The 25,313-nt window shown below is 47.5% G+C and overlaps 1 protein-coding gene across 1 annotated transcript in view; it reads right to left on the bottom strand.

The window, feature by feature from the left end:
- The window catches only part of LOC132892687 (alpha-2-macroglobulin-like), a 156,973-nt gene that overhangs the window by 63,694 nt on the left and 67,966 nt on the right, over nt 1-25,313 (bottom strand). The window contains exons 13-16 of the mRNA XM_060930999.1: nt 8,963-9,124; nt 6,157-7,065; nt 4,449-6,095; nt 945-1,442 (exon numbers count right to left, since the gene is read on the bottom strand). Coding sequence (XP_060786982.1) covers nt 945-1,442; nt 4,449-6,095; nt 6,157-7,065; nt 8,963-9,124 — 3,216 coding nt within the window. The remainder of the gene's footprint in view (nt 1-944; nt 1,443-4,448; nt 6,096-6,156; nt 7,066-8,962; nt 9,125-25,313) is intronic.

The raw sequence follows: 25,313 nt of genomic DNA, 5'->3' as shown, positions 1-25,313 counted from the left end.
GTATAAAGCTTTTATCAAATTTGCAAAAAATAAAAAATGGTCTGTTTCTCAAAATCCAGTGAATGTAGATAAAATAAAACAGTTATTCCACTCAATCTCAGTGCTACGTGCCTTGTCAACTATCAGTGTCACGGTTTTGGTTGAGATGGGGATTGAACCTCTCAAACCACAAGGCCACCCTCGGAAGGAGACAGATTCAGGACAGAGATGCAGAGAATTAGCGTTTTCAAAAATGGAAGTCTTTACTGAGAGCACCTGATCAAATTACAAAAATCCAAATAAATCTTTAGCACATATAACTCCAGATTCAATAAGGCAAAAGGTCAGTCATTAAAACGCACAAAAAAATCAGGAATCCAAAAAAAAAAAAAAAATGGCAAAACAGTTCTTGGCACAAAAGTTCAAAGTTCAAAAATCATTCATAATCAGCAGTCTATGGTAATCTAAACGATCCAGTCCCAGGTTACAAAATCCAACAGAAAATCACAGGCTTCTAAGTGTCCAAAAAATAAGTCAGAGTTCAAAGTTTAAGTCCAATAGAGATAGTCCAAAGCAAAACAATCCTCTTCTTAGCAAAACAGATGCAGAGGTCAAAAAGGCAGTTCAGAACAGTGGAGCAAACAGCTATAGTGAAAAACAAGGACAAGAACTCACATGGTGGCTCACAGGAGAACTCAGCAGAGTGAAAAGAAAACAGACTCCTTTATATAGGCCAACCAATCAACTACTTGCCATCAATGATTCAATTAGCCAATAGCATGAAGACAAGTGTAACCCAAGAAAACAAGGGTAAAAGAAAATACAATGCTGAAATGGTGACATCTAGTGGCCAGGTAAATGAACAGCAGGCTAGAATGTCCATAGAACCTGACAGAACCTCCCCCCTAAGATCGTCTCCTGACTATCCCAGGCCGATCAGGACGCAAGCGATGGAAGTCTCTAACCAAGGAGTGGTCAAGTATGTCTCTGGACGGCACCCAGGAGCGCTCCTCCGGCCCATACCCCTCCCAGTCCACCAGATACTGAAGAGACCCACGGACACAGTGGGAATCCAGGAGCCGGTTGACCGTGTACGTGGCCCGGCCATCGATGAGCCGAGGAGGTGGCGGTGGCCGAGGAGCAGGAGACAGCGGTGAAGTGACCACTGGGTGGAGACGGGAGACATGGAAGGTCGGGTGGACCCTCATGGAGCGGGGCAGCTGTAGAGTGTAGGCCACAGGGTTGACCCGGCGGAGCACCTTGAAGGGACCAATGAACCGCGGCGCCAGCTTCCGGTACTCCACCCTCAGAGGAAGATCCCGAGCTGAAAGCCAGACCCTCTGGCCAGGTCGGAAGGTGATCAACCTCCGACGGCGATTGGACTGCTGCTGGTACTGTCGGGAGGCTTTCAGCAAGGCACATCTGGCTCTACCCCACATACGCCGACACGGCCGCACAAATTGCTAGGCAGACGGGACCCCAGCATCCACATCCTGTTCAGGGAACAAAGGCAGTTGGTAGCCAAACTGGCACTCAAAGGGTGACATACCTATAGCTGAGCACTTCAGCGTGTTGTGAGTGTATTCAGCCCATGGGAGTTGGGAGCACCAGGAGGTGGGATTGGTCGAGACCATGCATCTCAAGGTGGCTTCAAGGTCTTGATTCAGTCTCTCTGTCTGCCCATTAGACTGGGGATGGAAGCCAGACGAGAGGCTCGCAGTCGCCCTGATTAGCTTGCAGGAAGTAAACTGGGGTCCACGGTCTGAGACGACATCTTGGGGGAGACCAAAGACTCGGAACACATGGTCACATATTAGTCTGGCAGTTTCAGAGGCAGAGGGCAATTTGGACAAAGGCAAGAAGCGACAGGCTTTAGAGAATCTATCAATAATAACAAGAATGGTAGTGTTACCTTCAGAGGTAGGCAGGCCAGTGATAAAGTCAAGGGAGATGTGCGACCATGGTCTGCAAGGAATGGGCAAGGGGTGGAGCAGGCCCTGGGTCCTCTGCCGTGGATCCTTTCCCTGGACCAAGGCATGGAAACCCGATCGAAGCCCGTCGGGACCCGTCGGAACCCGACGGGCTCGGTCGGACTCGAACAAATATTTAGAAATTATGCTCGGGCTTGGGTCGGGCTTGGACATACAGTACTGTATGCTCACGATAAGACTTTGTGTAAAATTAACGTGTAAATTTAAAAGCAGTCACTTTAAACCAGTTTCGCTTCATACGTGTCATAGCTGTGTGTGGGATTTGATATATCCTTGCCGTACCAGCCAGCAGCAGCAGCAAGCGCAACTTCAGCCCTGCTGGCAGGACAATTGAGCAGAGGAGGACAGCCTTGAAGCCATCCACCGTTGATGCAATCCTTTTTCTCCACAAGCATATGGATTAGCATAATCTTTGGATGGACTCATGTAAATGTAAATAATTCCCTGTTTGAATGGTGAGTGTTTTTGTTAATCCCCCTAAACCATTTATGTTTGGCCAATAGGCTATTGTTACCGTGCTGGGAGCAGAAGTTAATTTAATTTACAGACCTAGGCCCATATAATATCTTGGTTAGGCCTATTTGTAGGCTATGTGATGGCTTTACGGCAATATTGTGGCTATGTTATTTTGGTGCACACGCGAGTGTGTGTTTATGACATGTGCAGACAGACAGCGGGATTTTCATTTCAATTATTTGTTGAATTTCATTAAATGGCCTAGTATTTATTAGGTCAACAGAACCCTTTGGCCAAATCCCATTTCACCCCTTGGACATACCCCTTGGCCCTTCCCCTCCATTTTGCGTGTTCACGTGAAGGGGTAGGGGTATCCCAATCCCAGTTAACGCGGAGGGGTAGGGGAAGGGGTAGGGCTTCTGTACCCCTCCAAACGGAGATTTTCCTGGAGCTGACTCTGAACGAAGGGGTTTGAGTGATTTCCCACAATGCCATGCGGATTTCAGCGAGATTTCATGCAGATTTCAGAAAGATGGCGGTTCCCGTGGCGAAAGATTGTCATAAATGTATTTTCTCCATTATTTACGTGTTTTAAGTTGTTATCCAGAGGAAACACGCCGCTTGATTCGCTTTTGAGCTGAGAATGAGCAGTGATTTCTGAAATCCAAGCTGCTGCTAAAAAGCTTTGGGAGTGAGTATTGTTTTCGGTTGCTTGACTGCGTACGTTTTGTTCTGTTATTCTCGCTTTTATTGTTTACATGAGTGTTCTGACACCTCATTCTGTCGGATGTGGTGCACGAAGTGCCAAAGATATCCCATTCAGTGGTGTTAGTTAACAAATCACACCCTGCCAGCAGAGATTTCTGGCTCTGACTGTAGCGGCTGGTTGCAGCCAGTGACGCATTTGGTCGCGTTTTGCTAACGTAAACACTGACGGAGGTACGCGATGACGTATGCGATCGTTGAAGGGCTATCCCAATACGTAGGGGTTGAATTTCAAGCCCTATCCCTTGTAGCTCAGTTTCAAGGGGAAGGGCCAAGGGGAAGGGGTAGGGGTAGAAATTAGAATTGGGATTGGGCCTTTGTCTGAATGTTGTGGATTTGTTCTGCTGTTCCGTTATTTTTGGTTTGCTTACGTTAAGTGAGTAGACTACATGAGCCTGGCAGACTTGCTCCAAGCGTGCGCTTAAAGCGCTCACCAGTGTTGATGACTCAAAATGCCCTTTTCAGTTTGTTGATAAAACCACACACTTTCCACACAAAATATCATACATGGGTCTTTAGTAGGCTAATGAAAATAGTGTGATTTAAATGGCTTCGGGCTTCGGTCGGGCTCGGGCACAAATATCTCAATTCCTTTCGGACTCGGGTCGGTTTCGAGCATCGCTCTGTCGGATGCGGGCCGGTCTCGGACAGAAAAAAATCGGCCCGATCCACACTCTACCCTGGACGCAGTTGGGACAGCTGGCCATGAAGATCTGCACATCCTCCTTCATATCTGGCCACCAGAAGTGACGCTGAAGGAACTCCAGTGTTCGACATGACCCAGGATGGACTGCCAGTTGGGAGGAGTGACCCCACTGGAGAACTTAACCACGTGCAGACCTGGAAACAAACAAGAGACCTGCAGGAATATTATCAGGGCCAGGGTCATTGCGCAGTGCTTGCTGAACTATAGATGTTATGCCCCAGCGGACGGGTGCAATGAGCCGTGAACTTGGGATGATTGTCTCCGGGGGGCTCTCTAGACTGCCTGGCTGGAATTGGTGTGAAAGTGCATCAGGTTTGAGATTCTTAGAGCCTGGTCTGTAGGAGAGCGTAAAGTCGAATCTGTTGAAGAAGAGGGCCCACCTTGCCTGGCGAGGGTTCAGCCGCTTAGCCTGCTGGATATATTGCAGATTCTTATGGTCAGTCCACACTAGGAAGGGATGATGAGCCCCCTCTAGCCACTGTCTCCACTCTTCCAATGCCAGCTTAACTGCCAGGAGTTCCCGGTTGCCCATGTCATAATTCTTCTCTGACTGAGAACTTGCGAGAGAAATAGGCACAAGGGTGGACTTTGCCGTCAGAGGATCTCTGGGATAAGACTGCTCCAAACCCTACATTAGAGGCATCCACCTCCATGATGAATGGTCGAGTGGGGTCAGGATGATGGAGGATGGGAGCAGAGGCGAAGCGCTGCTTGAGAGCCCTGAATGCCTGGCCAGCCTCAGGAGTCCATGAGAAGGGGGAGTGGCATTTTCGAGTGAGCGCAGAGATGGGGGCAGCAATGGAGCTGAAGTTATGGATGAACCTCCGGTAGAAATTTGCAAAGCCCAAGAATCTCTGTGTCTCTTTGATTGTGTTGGGGACAGGCCAATCCTGTACTGCTTCCACCTTCTTAGGGTCCATGAGAATCCTCCCCTCAGAGACATAGCCGAGAAAGGACACCTTGGGAACATGAAATTCACATTTCTCAGTTTTAACAAAAAGGTTGTTCTTGAGGAGGCGACTGAGAACTTGTCGGACATGCTGGATGTGCTTGGAGGGGGTCTTAGAAAAAATCAAAATGTCATCTAAATAAAAAAAAACAAATCTGTTCAGCATGTCATGAAGGACGTCATTAATTAGGGCCTGGAACACAGCAGGGGCGTTTGTGAGTCCAAAGGGCATGACCTGGTATTCATAGTGGCCAGTTGGGGTGTTAAACGCAGTCTTCCACTCATCTCCTTCACGAATTCGGACCAGATGGTAGGCGTTGCGAAGGTCCAATTTGGTAAAGATGGTGGCGCTTTGCAGGAGTTCGAAAACTGATGACATTAGTGGCAGGGGGTAACGGTTACGGATAGTAATCTTGTTGAGTCCTCTGTAATCGATGCAAGGCCTCAGGCCTCCATCCTTCTTGCCCACAAAGAAGCCAGCTCCGGCTGGAGAAGAGAAGGGTTGAATGAAGCCTGAGGACAGTGACTCCTTGATATACTGTTCCATGGCTAGGCGTTCTGGCGCAGAGAGTGAGAAGATGCGACCCCTAGGTGGACAAGTGCTGGGCAGCAGGTCAATGGCACAATCATAGGGTCTGTGAGGTGGTAGGGCCGCTGCTTTTCCTTTCCAGAACACTTCTCTCAAGTCATGATACTCAGGAGGCACTCGGGACAACTCAGGAAGGGCTTGGGACAACTCGAGAGGCTTGAGAAACTCGGGACAGGTACTTGAGACAAGACAGCTGGCATGGCAAGTGGGGCCCCACTGGAGGATCGTGCGTGAGCCCCAATCTAGATGAGGGTTGTGGCGAGTCAGCCAGGGGAATCCAAGGACTATGGGAAACTCTGGGGACTGGATTAAATGGAATGACAGTTCCTCCTGGTGACTGTCGATCCGTACATGAACAGTAGAGGACATTAGATCGACAAGACCCCCACCCAAAGGCCATCCATCTAAGGCAGTCACTGACAAAGGGGGATCAAGGCCAGATGTGGGAATCCCAAGATGTTGTGCTAGAGAGAGGTCCATGAAATTGCCGGCAGCACCAGAGTCAATAAAGGCCTGGAGAGAGTGCAGCTGGTGATCCCAGGAGAGAGTTACAGGAACGAAGAATCCGGTGGATGGGAAATCAGGAGACAGTGTCACCCCCATCACAGATCTCCTGGGGCTGAACAGGGTTTGGCTTTTCCCAGGAGTTCTGGGCAGGTGCTGCGAAAATGTCCAGGCTTTCCGCAGTAAATGCAGCAATGCTCCCTCATTCGCCCATCACATTCTGCCTGAGACAGTCGAGTTCCCCCCAGCTGCATGGGCTCCGGTCCTCCATCAGAGGAGTCGACTGCTGGGCTGCTACGGACTGGAACTGCTTGGTAAAAGGAGCTTTTCGGGGCTTTGTTTCGTTCCTGCAGCCTCGATGACTCGAGATGACTAGAGAGATCAAGGACTCGAGGTATTCAGCCTCCTCCCACGAAGCTAGCTCATCCTTGATGCGGTCAGCCAATCCACTGTAGAAGGTAGCGAGCAAGGCCTGCTCTCCCCAGCCGCTTTCCACCGCTAGGGTGCGGAACTGAATGGCATAGTCCACTGCCGACTGACGGCCTTGGCGAAGTTGGAGAAGTTTGTTGGCTGCTGTGCGACCGCTGACTTCTGGGGAGAAGACCTTCAACATCTCCTTGGAGAAGGACAAGAAGGAAGCACAAACAGGGCTGTTGCTTTCATAGAGGGCTGTGGCCCAGGCCAGGGCTCTCCCAGTCAAGAGTGTGACGATGTAGGCCACTCGGGAATGCTCTGTTGGGTAGGCAGCAGGCTGGAGGTCGAAGGACAGACGGCACTGGGTTAGAAAGCCCCTGCAACCCTTAGGGTCTCCACTGTACCTCTCTGGGGCAGGCAGGCGGGGCTCATGGCTGGGCACAGGAAGAGACGCTGTTGGCTCGTTGGAAGATGTGGCTGTAGGGGCAGGAGGAGCTGAAGAGGCTGAAGGGGCTGGTTGTGTAGGTTGACGAAGTTGGAGGGCCTGGTGGATCTTGGTCAGCATGCCAACTTGTCTTCCCATTTCAGCCCCCCACTGGGCTAAGACCTCTTCATGACGGCGCATGGTGTCCTCTTGGCTGGTGACGGCTGCTACCAGGTGCTGGAGGGTGAGTGATATATCCTCTGCTCCATCCATTGCTGCTGAGTTCTTCTGTCACGGTTTTGGTTGAGATGGGGATTGAACCTCTCAAACCACAAAGCCACCCTCGGAAGGAGACAGATTCAGGACAGAGATGCAGAGAATTAGCGTTTTCAAAAATGGAAGTCTTTACTGAGAGCACCTGATCAAATTACAAAAATCCAAATAAATCTTTAGCACGTATAACTCCAGATTCAATAAGGCAAAAGGTCAGTCATTAAAACGCACAAAAAAATCAGGAATAAAAAAAAAATGGCAAAACAGTTCTTGGCACAAAAGTTCAAAGTTCAAAAATCATTCATAATCAGCAGTCTATAAGTCAGAGTTCAAAGTTTAAGTCCAATAGAGATAGTCCAAAGCAAAACAATCCTCTTCTTAGCAAAACAGATGCAGAGGTCAAAAAGGCAGTTCAGAACAGTGGAGCAAACAGCTATAGTGAAAAACAAGGACGAGAACTCAGCAGAGTGAAAAGAAAACAGACTCCTATATATAGGCCAACCAATCAACTACTTGCCATCAATGATTAAATTAGCCAATAGCATGAAGACAAGTGTAGCCCAAGAAAACAAGGGCAAAAGAAAATACAATGCTGAAATGGTGACATCTAGTGGCCAGGTAAATGAACAGCAGGCTAGAATGTCCATAGAACCTGACAATCAGCTCATGTACGACTAGATTTCATGGAATAATTCTTAAATATCATGCTGTCAGAGTAAAATAAATAAGTGTGGTGATGAAGCGGAGGTACTTTTACTCCCCTGAAGTTGATTATTTTCCTATAGCAGCACATCTCCAGGTGTTATATTCCTCGAACACAGCATTTTTCTAATGATTACAATTTTTAATTCATGAAAGAATGAACCTTTATACTTTTTATCCATTAATAGTTACATATAATGTCATGTAATGTCTGTGAAACAGCTCACTTCCTGTTCCCACTTACATTATATCAGCTATAAACCGTCGTTCCCTCACAAGCCTCTTTTTTTTCTCTTTTTCTCTTGAAGTTAATGAGATAAGAATGCAACTTGTCATGTTATTGATACACGAAAAAAATGTAAACTCCTCTGTTCTGAAGTTTTCTGAAAACTAAAAGCTACAGCTTTGCTTCTGACTCTTACAAAACACTGACACTCGAGACCCCTTCTCATCTCATCTCATTATCTCTAGCTGCTTTATCCTGTTCTACAGGGTCGCAGGCAAGCGGGAGCCTATCCCAGCTGACTACGGGTGAAAGGCGGGGTACACCCTGGACAAGTCGCCAGGTCATCACAGGGCTGACACATAGACACAGACAACCATTCACACTCACATTCACACCTACGCTCAATTTAGAGTCACCAGTTAACCTAACCTGCATGTCTTTGGACTGTGGAGGAAACCGGAGCGCCCGGAGGAAACCCACGCGGACACGGGGAGAGCATGCAAACTCCGCACAGAAAGGCCCTCGTCGGCCACAGGGCTCGAACCCAGACCTTCTTGCTGTGAGGCAACAGCGCTAACCACTACACCACCGTGCTGCCCCGAGACCCCTTCTATAAATTTCAAATCCCCTTTGAAAGGAGCTCACCATATCAGTGGTTGTATTGTTTTCTTTGTTAAAGAACAACCCATTTCTATTCTGTTTATCATTAGGCTTCGAGAATGTAGAGCATCTGCCTTACAGGTCACTGTGTATGAGCTGTTACTATAGAAATGGCAATGTATTACAACGAGTGTATTAATATAACTCTGAGATGAGATTTGCAGCAGCAGTACTGTCAGAACTGCTGTCACAGAAAATTAATCAACAGCTTTCAAACCTATCAGAATCCAGAATTGAGAGCGTGATGTACTGTACAACAGATTATCATTACATGCCATATAATTATCTTATACTAACGTGTACTTAAAAAAAAGCATGTCTTACTTTAAAGGCGCTGTACACATCCATATTTTCATCTCTCGGAGGAGTGGTTCGAGGAACTTCAAGAGTGAAGGACCTTGGGATCCTCTGGCATGTGTTCGAATCCTCTTCTGTGATCATGAATGGATATCCTAATAATTTCTGGATAGGCAGCATGTTGAACACCTGGAATAATGGAGTGTGACATCATTCTTCATCATGAGTGGTACTGTGAACTCTTTGACCCCTAAAATAATTGTAAAAGTCTCTTACCAATAGGAAGTGTGTGTGTGTGTGTGTGTGTGTGTGTATGTATGCATGTATAAAGTCCGACCTTTAATTGATTTATCAGAGAGAAAAACAAACCCCTCATCAATAAATAATTATTTTTGACAAAAAACACGTGCTACTATTATTGGCACCCCTGCATCTAATACTCTGTACAACTTCCCTTTGGCAGTAAAACAGCACCGAGTCTCTCCTATAACATTTTATAAGGTTGGAGATCCAGAGCAGGGCATCTGAGCCCATTCCTCTTTACATAATCTCTCCAGATCATCCAGGGTCCTCGACCCTCTCTTGTGCTCTCTCCTCTTCAGCTCTGCCCACAGGGTTTCACTGGGGTTCAGCTCAGGGGACTGAGATGGCTGTGCTCAGTGAACCATTTTTATGTTGATTTAGACATTGGATCATTGTCCTGCTGGAAGATCCAATGATGACGCAGTTTTAGTTTCCTGGCAGAGGAGCCAGATTCTGATTTAAAAATGTCCTGGTGTTTCATGGAGTCCATGATGTCATGGACCCTAACAAGGTTTCAGGGCCTTTGGAGGAAAAACTGCCCCAAAACACATACTGTACACACCAGGGTTTTACATTAACTTTTTTGCTCACCGGCCACTGTGGCTAGTGGTTTTCCCGAGTCACTAGCCATTCAGCCTTTTCACTAGCCACAATTTTGTTGCCAGGAAATCGAAGTTTTTTATTCACCATGATACGTTAAAGTTCGGAAGATCTAGATTTAATTATGAACTGCAGCGTATAATGTATCTCTACAGTAGCACTCAAGTATTCAGTGCTGTTAAGGTCGCTCCCTATATGAAAACATGCAACCAGTTCAGACAAAAATATAAACAGAGTATTCTGTTAATTGAACTCTGTGGCAGTGGGGGCGTGGTCAAGCACCTGTCTGTGACAGGCGGGTGGAGTCAGGGAAGGTAAGTGGCAGAATCACTACACCTGACGTCAATTAACCTGTGTTTGTGTGTCTTCCCAGTGGCCGCGCCCTATTTAAAGAGGGAGAGCAGAGAGCAAAGGAGCTCTTCCCTGAACCAGATGCCGAGTATGTGTGTGTCTGTAAAATTTAAACATAGTTGTTAGATTGAAAAGTGTGACAATAAAATGATTTATCAGCTCTGTCCTGCCATCTTCTGTGCTCCGCCCATACATAAGAACTGCCACAAACTCAAATTCAAGCCCCTTACAAGATGAAATATCATATAATATGAAAAATAACATTCAGTACAACTGAACTGATTCTAATATTAAAAGTCCAATTCAAAACATTTATCATTGAAAAACATTTGATGTTTTGATATGCAAGTATCATGTGTATCATCAAGTATTATTATGTATATTATGTATTATCTATTAATAGTGTGTGTATCAGGGCTTTACATTAGCACCCACCCACCCGCCAAATGCGGGTAAAATTGGGCTTTGGCGGGTAATGACTTTAGTCCCACTAGCCACTTGGCGGGTGGTTTATTCTGTGGTATGACAATATATTTTAATTGTAGTTTTCTCTGAAGGCATCTGATATAATCAGGCCCGCCGACAGGGGGGGACAAACGGGTATGTTGTCCCGGGCCCAGGAATGGGGGGGGCCCAGAACTGGGCTCTCATGAAGTTGCGATTATTTTATTTCATTTCAAAATGTGTTGATTTGGGGGAGAAATGTGCTATATTTGCATTCAATAAATGATTTCTAGATCTTTTGCCTTTATTGTCTTTGAAAAAGGCGTCAAGAACCCCCTACCACCCCTAATGCAAAAATGGTTTGGTCTGACTCTTTGATTAAGGGGAAAAAAACGACATCGTTCAATCATAGTGCTTTGACAATCAGCGTGCGTGCCATTTGCCAACATGCACAAGTCAGGAGCACAGAAAAGAAAAGAAAAGAAAAGAAAAGAGAAAAAGAGAGGAAGAAACCAAGAGACTCAGGGGCTCACTGCATAATTTTAAAAAAAAAAGATTCGGATAATGCAACAGGTAGTAGCAAAGGCAGTGGGGCAGCTGAGCCAGGTAAGACACAGCCAACTTTTTCCAGCCCCGTAAAGTAACCCCAACCAAGGCACGCGCGGCACGCAATTCATGTTACAAATGAGGGGAGAGCAACTCACACTGAACACCATATCAAATGCACAGGGCATTGAATCATTTCATAACCACAACGGCTTAATAACATTGTGTTTCATATATCTGATTGAAGCTAAGAATATTCACATTAGCCCGCAATCATATCCCGCCGTTTCTCGAGCGGTGTGTTCTTCTCTGCTTTTCACACTGGACAGTACGCACGCACGCACAACAAAAGTCCGGCGTATTGCATTTCGCACCTGAATAGTTGCAGACTAAGGAAATGTTAAAATGTTAAAACTGTAAAAATGTTGAAATGCTAAAATGAAATGGTTGTTGACCGGTTGAATGGTTTTTGAATACCTGTCATTTAAGGGTTGGAGTGAGTAGAGACTGGGATAAGAGAGGTGTGTGTGTGTGTGGGTTGGCCTGGGGGGGGGGGGGGGGTTTGTTAGGGGGGGCCCATTCAGAGCATTTTGTCCCGGGCCCAGCCAAAGCTGTCAGCGGCCCTGGATATAATAAACGCATTGCAATGTAATATTACGCGCCGACAACTCCCATGAGCCCCTGCATAAACATTCTGACAACATGTTAGAATTGTTTAGAATGTTCGTTAACGGCTCAGATAAAATCAGTGATGCGGTAACCTGCGGTTAATGAACGAAGCAACAAAGTTGCTGACGACTGACAAGTGCACTATGTGGCGGCACATAGCTGGAGTTTCAAACCCTGCTGCTCAGGGAAAAAGGGGCAGAGATGATCAGGGCCGGAGCAGCATTTTAAAATCACCGAGGTCCGTGATGCGCAAAGCACGCGCCGAAACATTTCCGCCATATTTAAACGAGAGTGTGAATTACACATCACACAAGAGATCTCATCTCATTATCTCTAGCCGCTTTATCCTGTTCTACAGGGTCGCAGGCAAGCTGGAGCCTATCCCAGCTGACTGCGGGTGAAAGGTGGGGTACACCCTGGATAAGTCACCAGGTCATCACAGGGCTGACACATAGACACAGACAACCATTCACACTCACACCTACGGTTAATTTAGAGTCACCAGTTAACCTAACCTGCATGTCTTTGGACTGTGGGGGAAACCGTAGCACCTGGAGGAAACCCACACGGACACAGGGAGAACATGCAAACTCCGCACAGAAAGGCCCTCGCCGGCCACGGGGCTCAAACCCAGGACCTTCTTGCTGTGAGGCGACAGCGCTAACCACTACACCACCATGCCGCCACACAAGAGACCTATTCCTGAAATTACTTTTAATGGTGTTTGAACTGAATATCATCAGTTTTGAAAAACAAATCATGTATGTGGCAAGAGTAAGAATAATTGAAGCTTGTTTAATGGTTTGATCTGGCCCAAGCAATGAGGACGAAAGATCCCCTAACCATGTAGCCTATGGAACTGAGATACATTAACAACCTGGCATCCGTTACACCTACACACAAAATCATTCTGGGAAAAAAATCAGTCTACACCACCATGTTTTAGGCAAAGTTATCCAAGGCAAACATAAGTTGAAACTTTCCACCCTATTGCTTTGGCTTATTGAATGATTTATTTTTAAAATCACAAACAAGGCAGGCTACAACTGCGCTGCTGCACATGTAGTCCAGAGTAAACCTGAAAAGCAAACCCGATCTGTTCAGAGAGTCATATGAGCTCCTCTTGAGCCTCTTTCAAAATATTGAATATAGGGTTTTGATGGCGCATCCTATATGGAAAGCTACTAGAGGCAAAACATGGCCACGTTCACATTACACCACAGGTTCCTGAATGTGGTCCTGGAATGCACCATTTTCCCCTGGTTCAGCTATAATCAACTAATTAACTAATTATACAACAGTTCAGTAATATACAGATTCACTAATTTGATTGGCTGAGCAGCGTTCCATTAGTGCCTATGTTTAGTATAACCGAACTGGGACGTTACCCCCTTTCGACCCACAGAGAACAGATTCTGTTCTTGTTCAAATAATCCTGAATGGAATTGGTTCAAGAACCTGTTCCCTGTTGGTTGAAAAGGCGTACCTACTCATTCGTAAGGTTTTTTTTTTTTGTAGGCTGTAGCCACGATGTCATCATGTTGTCAGAATCAGTGTAACGCATCTCTCATAACCCAGGACGGAACAGTACCGTCATGTGTGTGTGTATTATTTCCCAGCTGGGGGGGTCCGTATCGTGAAATACCATGACCGAGGTCTTGAAAATACTGACTGAGGCCTCTGGGCTGAGGTCATGGTATTTCACGATACGGACCGACCTTAAGCTGGGAAATAATATATTTATTTTTTCATCTCATCTCATTATCTTTAGCCACTTTATCCTGTTCTACAGGGTCGCAGGCAAGCTGGAGTCTGTCCCAGCTGACTACGAAGTTCGAAAATGTAAATTTGACAGCTTCATGAAAGTGCGCTGATGGTTACCATGGAAATCCCGTGTCTCCTGCACTGCATTCAGGGGCGGAGCTAAGGGGGGGCTGGGGGGGGCGTGGCCACCCCAGGGCACGCCTTGGCCCCGCCCTGGCCACCTCAGGGCTGGACAATAAAATTTATAAAACCGATATGTCCCACGAAATGTTAGTTCCGCCCGCTGGATTTTTGTTCCGCCTATTTGGTTTCTGCGGGGATGCATATTACCATAGCGCACAAACATTTCGCACGTTCAAGCGGCAGGTGGTATCAGATAGTCATGCTCTAGTCTGACGACACAACAACTTACGAACTACGTGAACGTGCGATTAATTTGGGATGTAAGTTATTCATCTCTTATACTCTCTTCAAGTTTTCTCACTTTGTAGACATACAGCTGCAATTCTGTCCTCAGACAATTCAGAGTTTCCAGAAATCTCCTGAGTTTCCAGAAATTTCCACTTTGCCCAGGGTTTTCGAAAGTATCCATTTTCAGTGACTGAAACCTTCGTTTACATGTAAATGCAACCGTATAGATAAATATGTGTCTTTATAGATATCCGGCTACAGTGGGATTTGTGCTGTGCACACATAGATAGATAGAAAGCAAAACGTCAGTGGTTTTCGATTGTACGACTCAAAAGAGAAAATCGCGTCGGCAAGTTAGCTGTCTGTGAATCACTTTGCTCACTCTAACCGCAGAATACAACTTTTAAAGTTAATGTTTGTCTGTTACATGAAAATATAGAGATGTTGTGTGTTACTGGTGGGAGTACACATTGACTGATTAATAATCGTCACACTCATACATACACAACACTTATGCACTCTCTTAACACACTGTCTATCTCACGCTCACACACTCTCACACACAATTTGTGCACTACATTTCTATATTTACATGTAACATTCATACACTCAACACAGACACACAACTCATGCACTAAATTTTTATATTTAAATGTAACACTCATGCACTGTCTTAACTCTCTCTCTCTCTCTCTCTCTCTCTCTCTCACTCATATATGAACACATACTTCACTCTCTTAACACACACTATGTCTTTCTCTCACCCACTATAAGATACAACTCATACACTCTCTTACACACATCCTCTCTTACACACACACACCACTCATGCATGATGCACTACATTTCTATATTTACATGTAACACACTCACTGGTATACACAACACTCGTGCACTCTCAACACACACACACACCACTCATGCACTCTGAACACACACTCACCCACACACCACCCATGCACTACATTTCTATATTCACATATAACACACACACACAACACTCATGCACTCTGAACATACACTCTCTCTCTCACACACAACTTATGCACTTCATTTTTGTATTTACATGTAACATATCTTCACATACACACACACACACACACACACACGCGCGCGCACACAAAATTCGTATACTACAGCTCATCTATGGACCCTTTTCACGTGACGTCACGACAAACGGGGCCGCCATTTTGGACATGTACTACCAGTAGTTTACCACAGCCAGCATTGAGGAACGGCAGCAAAGAAAGTGTTTATTTTCAGCAAGACTTCCATCATGCCACTATATTGTTGTGCACCTGGATGTAGTAACCATCAACAAACAAGGCAAGGGTTATCATTTTATCGGATCCCGGTAGATGCTGACCGACAGAGAAGATGGATAGCAGCCATAAACAGGAAAGATTGGCAGCCCTCGGCATACCAGCGCTTGTGCAGTGACCACTTTGTTGGAGGTAAGACGAATAAAATTAGCCAGAAAAGGCATTACATTGCTGTTAACATTCTGTGGCGGCGAGTGTGTAACCAAATAGGCTAAAATAACCCATTGTAACCTCTTTGTTCTTCTGTAGTAGCTATTAGCTAACGACATTAGCTAGCGTTGTGTTCCTTTGCTGTTGGTAGACTGTAGGACAGATCAGAGGCAGTGTCCTACAAACAGCGCTTAATTTGAGGGGGAGCAAGCCGGAGCGCGCTCCGGAACCTCGGGCGTTGGCTCCGGCAGCTATTTACACTGGATCCGGTGATCCGACACCTCTTTTGACTATGTAACAAACAAAAAAAAAAAACAACCAAATAATTAAATAAAAAAATGCAAGTTTATTTAGTGTTAATGTCTGATTTTGATATCTGTCTTGTTGGTGATTTCTCTCATGAAACAACATCCACAAAATATCTGCAGGTGAACTTAATTTGCAGTGTTATTACAAAACATGCCCAGAAGCGCAGCGCAGCGCCGTGCCCCCCTCCCCCCTCTTTTTTTTCCGCACCGGAGCCGCTCATCCTCTGCGCTCCGGGACCTCCCACTTTACAAATTAAGCACTGCCTACAAATAAGTGTTCAAAACAAGAGGAACATGTATTTGTCTCTTAAATCCAGGCCGTTCCCTGTAATCTGTAACAACGGTTGGAGAAAGTAATGGCAAATAGTGAGTGCACAAACCATAGAAGGTAAACTGTACACAGCGCCAGGGCAGTGTGATGGTATGTCTACTTTTAGATTGTGTTAGCTTATCAATGAACACACTCGTCACTCGACGAGTTTCACGTCTTTACGACGGATACTTAAATGTGTGTTAGGTATTATTGTTGCAGTCTAAGCAGTCATTGTAGCAGCTAGATGAGCGAGAACCGAAAGGGTCTGTGCCATAAACCGTTATTTCTGTACGGCGTTGCTAATGTGTCGTTACTGTTGTTATTTTTCCCTTTGCTCACCCTGTAAATGCCCTACGTCGCTGGATAGCGGTGTTTTCTGCATCTCGCTCCTTTTTCTTGTATGTTCTCCGTTTGTCGCCTTCCTCGCATTCAAACCAATTCGAGCCGAAGTCCGCTACATGTCCAAAATGGTGGTCGCGTTTACGAAGGTCACGTGACTGAAAAGGGTCTATATCTACATGCAGTGCACATACTTTCCCTCTCTCTCTCTCTCTCTCTCTCTCTCTCTCACACACACACCACTCATGCACTACACCTCATCTATGTCATGTGTTCCATCAGTGTAACACTTCCACTCACTCACACAAACACATTTTGTAACTCAACACATTTAGTTTGTACAGTACTTACAATGGGCAATATTACAACATATTGTAAGTGTTTACATACGTATGTTGTATGTATGAGTTAAGTGTACAAGTATTTTCCTTTTCCTGAGCAAAACACTCTTTATTCAAGCCTGACTAATATCCTTACTACTTCCCAGGTGCCTGGGACAGGTGATCTTTTAGTTTTTACTTTTGCATTTTAGTAGTGATCGTTAAAATCCTGATGCTTAACTAGAGTAAACAAGTTGGATGGTTTCTTTGTTTTGCAGATGCTTTATGTTACATAAATAAATTTAATACATTAATTTCTGACCTCTTGGCTCACATGGGTTTTGTTCATGAGTTAGGCACCAGATATGCCACCAGATACATCAGAATACAGGAAATCAAATCTATCTAATTCAAAATTTCCCAGGGGAGGACCCCCGGAACCCCCTCCCCTTTATTTAGTCACAGCATGGCCACCCCTTGTATATCCTTGGCCCCCCTTTGGCCACCCCATGTAAAAAATCCTGGCTACGCCACTGACTGCGTTCCTCCCCCGAGTCACACGTGTGCTCATTCGCTTTTGTGTTCTTGGTCTCAGAGCCGCGCGCACCAAACAGACACAGAATCAACGTTTAACATCATTAACAATGCACTTTTTATGGAGATATTTTAATGTTATTCTTTATTTTTTTATCCAGTTGAATATTTAGCATACAAATGTATTTTCAGCTCTTAAAAATGACCGAGGTCCGGACCGCGGGGGCCTCAGAGCTGGCTGCGGCCATGGAGATGAACAAGACGCTAATAGGAAGATAAGACAGTTCAATGACAAATGGAAGTTCGGGTGAGATTGGCTAGTTCATAGCAAAACCGAAAATACCATGTACTGCGAAGACTGTAGAAAGTCTGGTAAAGACAGGCACCAGTAATTTTAAAATTGAAACTATAAAGGACCACAAAAAGTCAAATGCACACATCAGTACTATAACATCAAAACTGGCGAAGACGGCTGGTTCACTACAGGACAGCATTGCTTTCAGTCCCTGGCTGTCATGAAGTCGGGTGAGCTGGAGCTGCTGTTTAGAAACGTTCACGCGATTGGAAAGAAGTTAATGCGCTGGTGTGTGTGTGTGTGTGTGTGTGTGTGTATGTGTGTGTGTGTGTGTGTGTGTGTGAGAACATGTGTAGACAGAGACATTAAATGTCCTCATTACATTCATCATCAGATGAGTCTGAATGGTCCATGAAAAATAGTCTTCATGACCTGAGGCTTCCAGCAGGCCATAAGTTGATAGCTGGGGTGGATCAACTTCTTTCCAATCGCGTGAATGTTTCTAAACAGCAGCTCCATCCTCTCCAGCTCAGCTGGATAGGCTCCAGCTTGCCTGCGACCCTGTAGAACAGGATAAAGCGGCTAGAGATAATGAGATGAGATGAGATGAAAAAATAAATATATTATTTCCCAGCTTGTCCGTATCGTGAAATACCGTGAAGTCGGCCCAGAGGCCTCAGTCAGTATTTTCAAGTCCTTGGTCACGGTATTTCACGATACTGACCCCCCCAGCTGGGAAATAATACACACATACACACGACGGTACTGTTCTGTCCCGGGTTATGAGAGATGCGTTACACTGATTCTGACAACATGATGACATCGTGGCTACAGCCTACAAAAAAAAAACCTTACGAATGAGTAGGTATACCTTTTCGACCAACAGGGAACAGGTTCTTGTACCAATTCCATTCAGGATTATTTGAACAAGAACAGAATCCGTTCTGTGGGTCGAAAGGGGGTAATGTCCCAGTTCGGTTATACTAAATATAGGCACTAATGGAACGCTGCTCAGCCAATCAAATTAGTGAGTATTTATATTACTGAACTGTTGTATAATTAGTTAATTAGCTGATTATAGCTGAACCAGGGCAGCATGGTGGTGTAGTGGTTAGTGCTGTCGCCTCACAGCAAGAAGGTCCGAGTTCGAGCCCCGTGGCCAGCGAGGGCCTTTCTGTGCAGAGTTTGCATGTTCTCCCCGTGTCCGCGTGGGTTTCCTCCGGGTGCTCTGGTTTCCCCCACAGTCCAAAGACATGCAGGTTAGGTTAACTGGTGACTCTAAATTGACCGTAGGTGTGAATGTGAGTGTGAATGGTTGTCTGTGTCTATGTGTCAGCCCTGTGATGACCTGGTGACTTGTCCAGGGTGTACTCCGCCTCTTGCCCGTAGTCAGCTGGGATAGGCTCCAGCTTGCCTGCGACCCTGTAGAAGGATAAAGCGGCTAGAGATGATGAGATGAGATAGCTGAACCAGGGGAAAATGGTGCATTCCAGGACCACATTCAGGAACCTGTGGTGTAATGTGAACGTGGCCATGTTTTGCCTCTAGTGGCTTTCCATATAGGACGTGCCATCAAAACCCTATATTCAATATCTTGAAAGAGGCTCAAGAGGAGCTCAAGAGGAGCTCATATGACTCTCTGAGCAGATCGGGTTTACTTTTCAGGTTTACTCTGGACTACATGTGCAGCAGCGCAGTTGTAGCCTGCCTTGTTTATGATTTTAAAAATAAATCATTCGATAAGCCAAAGCAATAGAGTGGAAAGTTTCAACTTATGTTTGCCTTGGATAACTTTGCCTAAAACATCGTGGTGTAGACTGATTTTTTTTCCCAGAATGATTGTGTGTGTGTGTGTGTGTGTAACGGATGCCAGGTTGTTAATGTATCTCAGTTCCATAGGCTACATGGTTAGGGGATCTTTTGTCCTCATTGCTTGGGCCAGATCAAACCATTAAACAAGCTTCAATTATTCGTACTCTTGCCACATACATGATTTGTTTTTTCAAAACTGATGATATTCAGTTCAAACACCATTAAAAGTAATTTCAGGAATAGATCTCTTGTGTGATGTGTAATTCATCCTCTCATTTAAATATGGCGGAAATGTTTGGGCACGTGCTTTGCGCATCACGGACCTCAGTGATTTTAAAATGCTGCTCCAGCCCTGATCATCTCTGCCCCTTTTTCCCTGAGCAGCTGTCAGGAGAAACAGACGAGGACCCAAGAGCGCACATTAAATGTTGAGTTCTATTGATAACAGGGGAAAGGGAGTTGGGAGGATATGCAAGTGTGAAGTTCAGTGGCAGGAGGACTGAGAGGCAGGGATGACTGGTGGGACTCAGGTGGTAATGTCTGCAGTCTCCCATCCAAGCACTGACTAGGCTCAACCCTGCTTAGCAACAGAGATCAGACAGGATCGGGTGTTGTCAGAGTAGTGAGCCTGTAAGCTGACAGCACTTGGTGTACAGGCAGTCTCCCAGCGAGCAGTCCCTCAGCAGACAGACAGGACAGCACAACAGGCAGGAGTAGGGAACAGGCTGGAACACAGAGTCACAAATCAGATAGCAAGATAAGGGACAGAAATGCAGGGTCAGGTTACCAGGACTGAAGAGTTGACGGAGTCGACGCCTAGAAGACGATCCAACACTGAAGCTTGGGAGGACAGCAGCTTAAATACACACAGAGGAGGAGCAGGTGATAGGCAACAGCCAATGACAGCCACTGAGAGTAAATAAGAGGAAGTGTATGCGGGCGTGGCCGGTAATGCTGAGTGGAGAGGAGGAGAGATGTTACCCGAAGAGAGGAAACCCACAGGTAGGACCATGACAGAACCCCCCCCCTCAAAGGATGGCTCCAGAAGTCCCTAGCCACAGATCCACCAAGACGGGCGGGAGGAGGGGGAATACCAGTGGAGGGTCAGAATTCCTCTGACCGGTCAGTGTCCATAGCCTCCGCACCATCTTCACTGTCGGAAGACTCGTCATCCAAGGGCCCCCGCCCAGGATTCGGTTCAGTGTCAAGCTCGGGCACTGGAGCAGGGGCAGGGTCCGGAAGTGGATCCGTATGGTGAGAACCCCTACGTCGACCCCGTCGGATGGAGGGCTGGTCAGGGTGTAGCCAATGGAAGTTGGCGATGAGGGCCGGATCCAGAATCCTTCCAGCAGGGGCCCATGCCCTCTCCTCAGGACCATAACCCTCCCAGTCTACCAAGTATTGGATGCCCCTACCCCTTCGTCGCGAGCGGAGCAGTCACTGGACCGTGTAGACTGATCCACCATCAATGAAGCGTGGAGGAGGCGGCGGTGTTGCCAGGACCAGGGGGCTCTCGTGCACCAGTTTGAGTTTGGAGACATGGAAGGTGGGATGTATCCTCATGGTCTTGGGCAGCAGCAGCCGAACTGCCATGGGACTGATGACCTTCTGTACGGGAAAGGGTCCAATGTAGCGAGGTGCCAATTTGCGTGACTCCACCGTAGTGGTAGGTCTCGAGCCGACAATCATACCTTCTGGCCGACATGGTAAGCGGGTGTAGGGGTCCTCCGCTGGTTAGCCCCAATAGCATAGCTGGGACTGGACTTCAGGAGTGCGGTGCGGGCCTGGACCCACGTGCGGCGTCAGTGGCGGGCATAGGCGAGAGCAGACGGGCAGGTGGCTTCTCCCTCCTGGCTGGTAAACAGAGGTGGTTGATACCCATACACACACTGGAAGGGGGAGAGTCCGGTGGCAGAGCTGGTGAGGGAGTTGTGGGCATATTCCACCCAGAGCAGATGTTGAGCCCAGGCGTGGGCGTTGCGCGAAGCCACACACCTAAGTGCCTTCTCCAGTTCCTGATTCATGCGCTCCGTTTGGCCATTTGACTGTGGGTGAAACCTGGACGACAGACTGGCAGTGGCCCCGAGGAGGTGGCAGAATTCCCTCCAGAAACTGGTGGAGAACTGTGGGCCCTGGTCGGAAACGATATCCCTGGGCAGGCTGTGGACCCGAAAGACGTGTTCTAAGACGACCCAGGCAGTCTCCTTAGCAGTTGGCAGTTTTGGGAGAGGCACAAAGTGGGTCATCTTACTGAAGCAGTCCACGATGGTGAGGATGACCGTATTACCTTCCGATGGAGGAAGACCAGTAACAAAGTCCAGGGAGACATGGGACCAGGGACGCATGGGTACTGGCAGGGGCTGGAGTAACCCGGCTGGGGGCTGACTGGGGGACTTGTGCTGGTTGCAAGTGGGGCAGGCTCTCACAAAATCCTGGATGTCCTTCCTCATCGACGGCCACCAGAATCGCTGAGACAGCAGATGGAGGGAGCGTGTGACCCCGGGGTGATAGGCCAGGCGGGAGTCGTGTCCCCATTGAATCACCTGAGACCTCAGGTTGGCTGGGACTTAGAGACAGTTGGAGGGGCAAGCGTTGGGGCCTGGCTGGTCCCTGATGGCCTCTCGAACCTGCTCCTCGATGTCCCAGGTCAGGGCAGCAATGACACAGGGGCTTGGGAGGATGGGTGTTTATTCCTCCTTGGAAGCCTCATCCCTCTGAAACATCCGGGAGAGTGCATCCGGTTTGATGTTGCGGGAGCCAGGACGGTAGGAAAGGACAAAGTTGAAGCGGGTGAAGAATAGGGACCACCGGCGCTGGCGGGAGTTTAGCCTCCGGGCTGTCCAAATATATTCCAGGTTTTTGTGGTCTGTCCAGACCACAAACGGAACCTTAGACCCCTCCAACCAGTGGCGCCACTCCTCGAGGGCGAGCTTGACTGTCAGTAGCTCGCGATTGCCGATGTCGTAATTGCTCTCTGCTGGGGTCAGTCTTCGGGAGTAGAAGGCGCAGGGGTGCATTTTTCCATCCTCAGCTGCCTGCTGGGAAAGCACAGCCCCGACTCCCACATCCGAAGCATCTACCTCCACCACGAACTGCCGCTTGGCGTCAGGCATCCGGAGGATGGGAGCTGAAGTGAAACGGGCCTTGAGGGTTTCGAAGGCTTTGTCAGCTGCTGCCGTCCATTGGAAGGGTTGTTTCCTGCTGGTCAGTGCGGTGAGTGGGGCTGCCATGGTGCTGTAGCCCCGGATGAACCTCCTATAGAAGTTGGCGAACCCCAGGAACTGCTGCAGCTTCTCATGGCTCTCTGGAACCAGCCACGATGTCACTGCTGACACCTTCGCAGGGTCCATTTGTATGCTGCCCTCGGTAACCACATATCCCAGGAACGAGCCAGACTGAGTGTGGAACTCGCACTTCTCTGCTTTCACAAACAACGAATTCTGAAGCAGGCGGCGCAGGACCAACTGGACATGGTGGGTGTGTTCAGACAGGGTTTTAGAGAAGATCAAAATGTAGTCCAAGTAAACGAAAATGAACTTGTTGAGCATGTCTCTGAGGATGTCGTTTACCAGCGCCTGGAACACTGCTGGGGCATTGGTGAGACCGAATGGCATGACCAGATATTCATAGTGTCCCGTCGGGGTGTTGAATGCAGTCTTCCACTTGTCGCCTTCTCTCACTCGCACCAGATGGTAAGCATTCCAGAGATCTACATTGGTGAACGCTGTGGCCCCTTGCAGTAGTTCAAAGGCGGAGGAGAGTAGTGGCAGAGGGTAGCAGTTCTTAACCATAATGTCGTTCAAGCCCCGGTAATCTATGCATGGGCGAAGAGAACCATCCTTCTTCCCCACAAAGAAAAATCCAGCTCCGGCAGGAGAGGACGATGGACGGATTAGGTCGGCAGCCAGAGAGTCGTTTATGTAGTCTTCCATGGCCTTTCTTTCCGGGGCTGACAGGGAGTAGAGACGGCCCTTAGGGGGTGCAGTGCCTGGCAGGAGGTCGTTGGCGCAGTCCTATGGTCGGTGTTGGGGCAAGGACGTGGCCTTGGACTTGTTGAACACCTCCCTCAGGTGGTGATAGCAGACAGGAACCTTGGATATGTCGGGGGTGGAGCTGGTGGTCTCCTGGTTGGTTGGCAGGACGGCTCCCTTTAAGCAGGTCTGATGGCAGCCCCTTCCCCACTCTCGTATGGTGCCAGTCTCCCAGTCGAGTTGGGGGTTGTGTAGACGGAGCCACGGGTACCCTAGGATGAGTGGTTGGCCGGGTGAGTGTAGGAGGTGGAATTGGATGGACTCCTGGTGGTTTCCCGACAGCAGCATTGTCACGGGGGCTGTGATGTGTGTGACTGTGCCGAGACGATGTCCACCCAGCGCTCATACAGGAACGGGTGGAGTAAGATGGTGGCACCCCACACCCAGCTGCCGTGCGAGCTCTGTGTCCATGATGTTAGCTTCGGCTCCAGAGTCCACCAGGGCGGCCAGGGCACAAGCGGTGTCGGGAAGCTGAAACAGGGGTTTACGGATGGAGGTTAGGCGCTTTCGCTCCTCGGGGGTGAGGGAGGCACGGCCGATCCCCATGGGCTCAGACTGATTATGTCGGCTTTGGGGCGTGACAGGTGGGAACTGGGCAGCGGAAGACTCACCCCAAGTGCAGGTGGCAGGTTGACTGGGATGCCCCTTCTCTCGTCTGCGGATCTGGTGATCGATGCATACGGCAAGGGCAATGGCCTCATCAAGTGTCGGGGGTTGCTCATGGGAAACAAGCTCGTCCTTGACGTAGTCTGCCAAACTGTGGAGGAAGGCATCCACCAGCGCAGCCATGTTCCACGAACTGCGCCTCGCCAGGGTGCGGAAGTTGATGGAGTAGTCCGCCACCGTCCGGTTGCCCTGACAGATACTCATCAGTGCTCATGACAAGCCCAGGTCAAACACCTTTAACATCTCCTCAGCGAAGGCACTGAAGGAGGCACAAGCCAGCGTCTGCCTGTCGAATTCAGCTGTCCCCCACAGCCAAGCCCAGCCGGTCAGGTGAGTGATGACATACCCCACCTTGGCTCCCTCCATCAAGAAGGTCCTGGGCTGCAGAGAGAACTGGATACAGCAGCTGGTCAGGAATGGCCGGACCTGGTTTGGGTCACCACAGAAACAGGGCTCATGGGAGTTGTAGGCGCATAATATTACATTGCAATGCGTTTATTATATCAGATGCCTTCGGAGAAAACTACAATTAAAATATATTGTCATACCACAGAATAAACCACCCGCCAAAGTGGCAAGTGGGACTAAAGTCATTCGCCGCCAAAGCCCAATTTTACCCGCATTTGGCGGGTGGGCGGGTGCTAATGTAAAGCCCTGATACACACACAGGTTGACCGAACTTTTTTCTATCAACTCTGCTTGCCTATTCACTCACTGGCAAGCAGTTGTTTTTGCTCTGAGGTTGGGTCCATAATTGACCATCCTGTTACAGAAACTGGATTTTGTGGCACAAAGCAAAAACAAAAACATATTTCAGTGAATTGAAATTGTTCCAGAATTAAAATTGTTCATTTGCATCTTACAGCTTTAGCTTAGGACCCATCAACATTTATACAGTATGAATAAAATATATTATATAAAATACAAATATTTTTGAACCCATAGTTTTTACCACTTTTTTTTGAGAAAAAATGAAATTATGGAGCAAGAAATAACAAAGTGCTGAGCAGCCATGACAACCCGAGAGCCCTTGCACATTTGCATCACAGTCCTAACATAACACGTGCATGTGCATGCTTCAACATAAACAGTTTTGTTTTCAGTGACCCAAAATGCCATTTCTGCATGGACAGGAAGCTGAAACATAAAGTACATTTAAAAAATATCCATATACATGTCGATGTGATGTTAGTTAAACAA

The sequence above is a fragment of the Neoarius graeffei genome, chromosome 10 (genome assembly GCF_027579695.1).
Source record: "Neoarius graeffei isolate fNeoGra1 chromosome 10, fNeoGra1.pri, whole genome shotgun sequence".
In the NCBI taxonomy this organism is placed as follows: Eukaryota; Metazoa; Chordata; class Actinopteri; order Siluriformes; family Ariidae; genus Neoarius; species Neoarius graeffei.
Note: the sequence above shows the minus strand (reverse complement) of the source record. Positions and strands in the feature narration are given on the sequence as shown.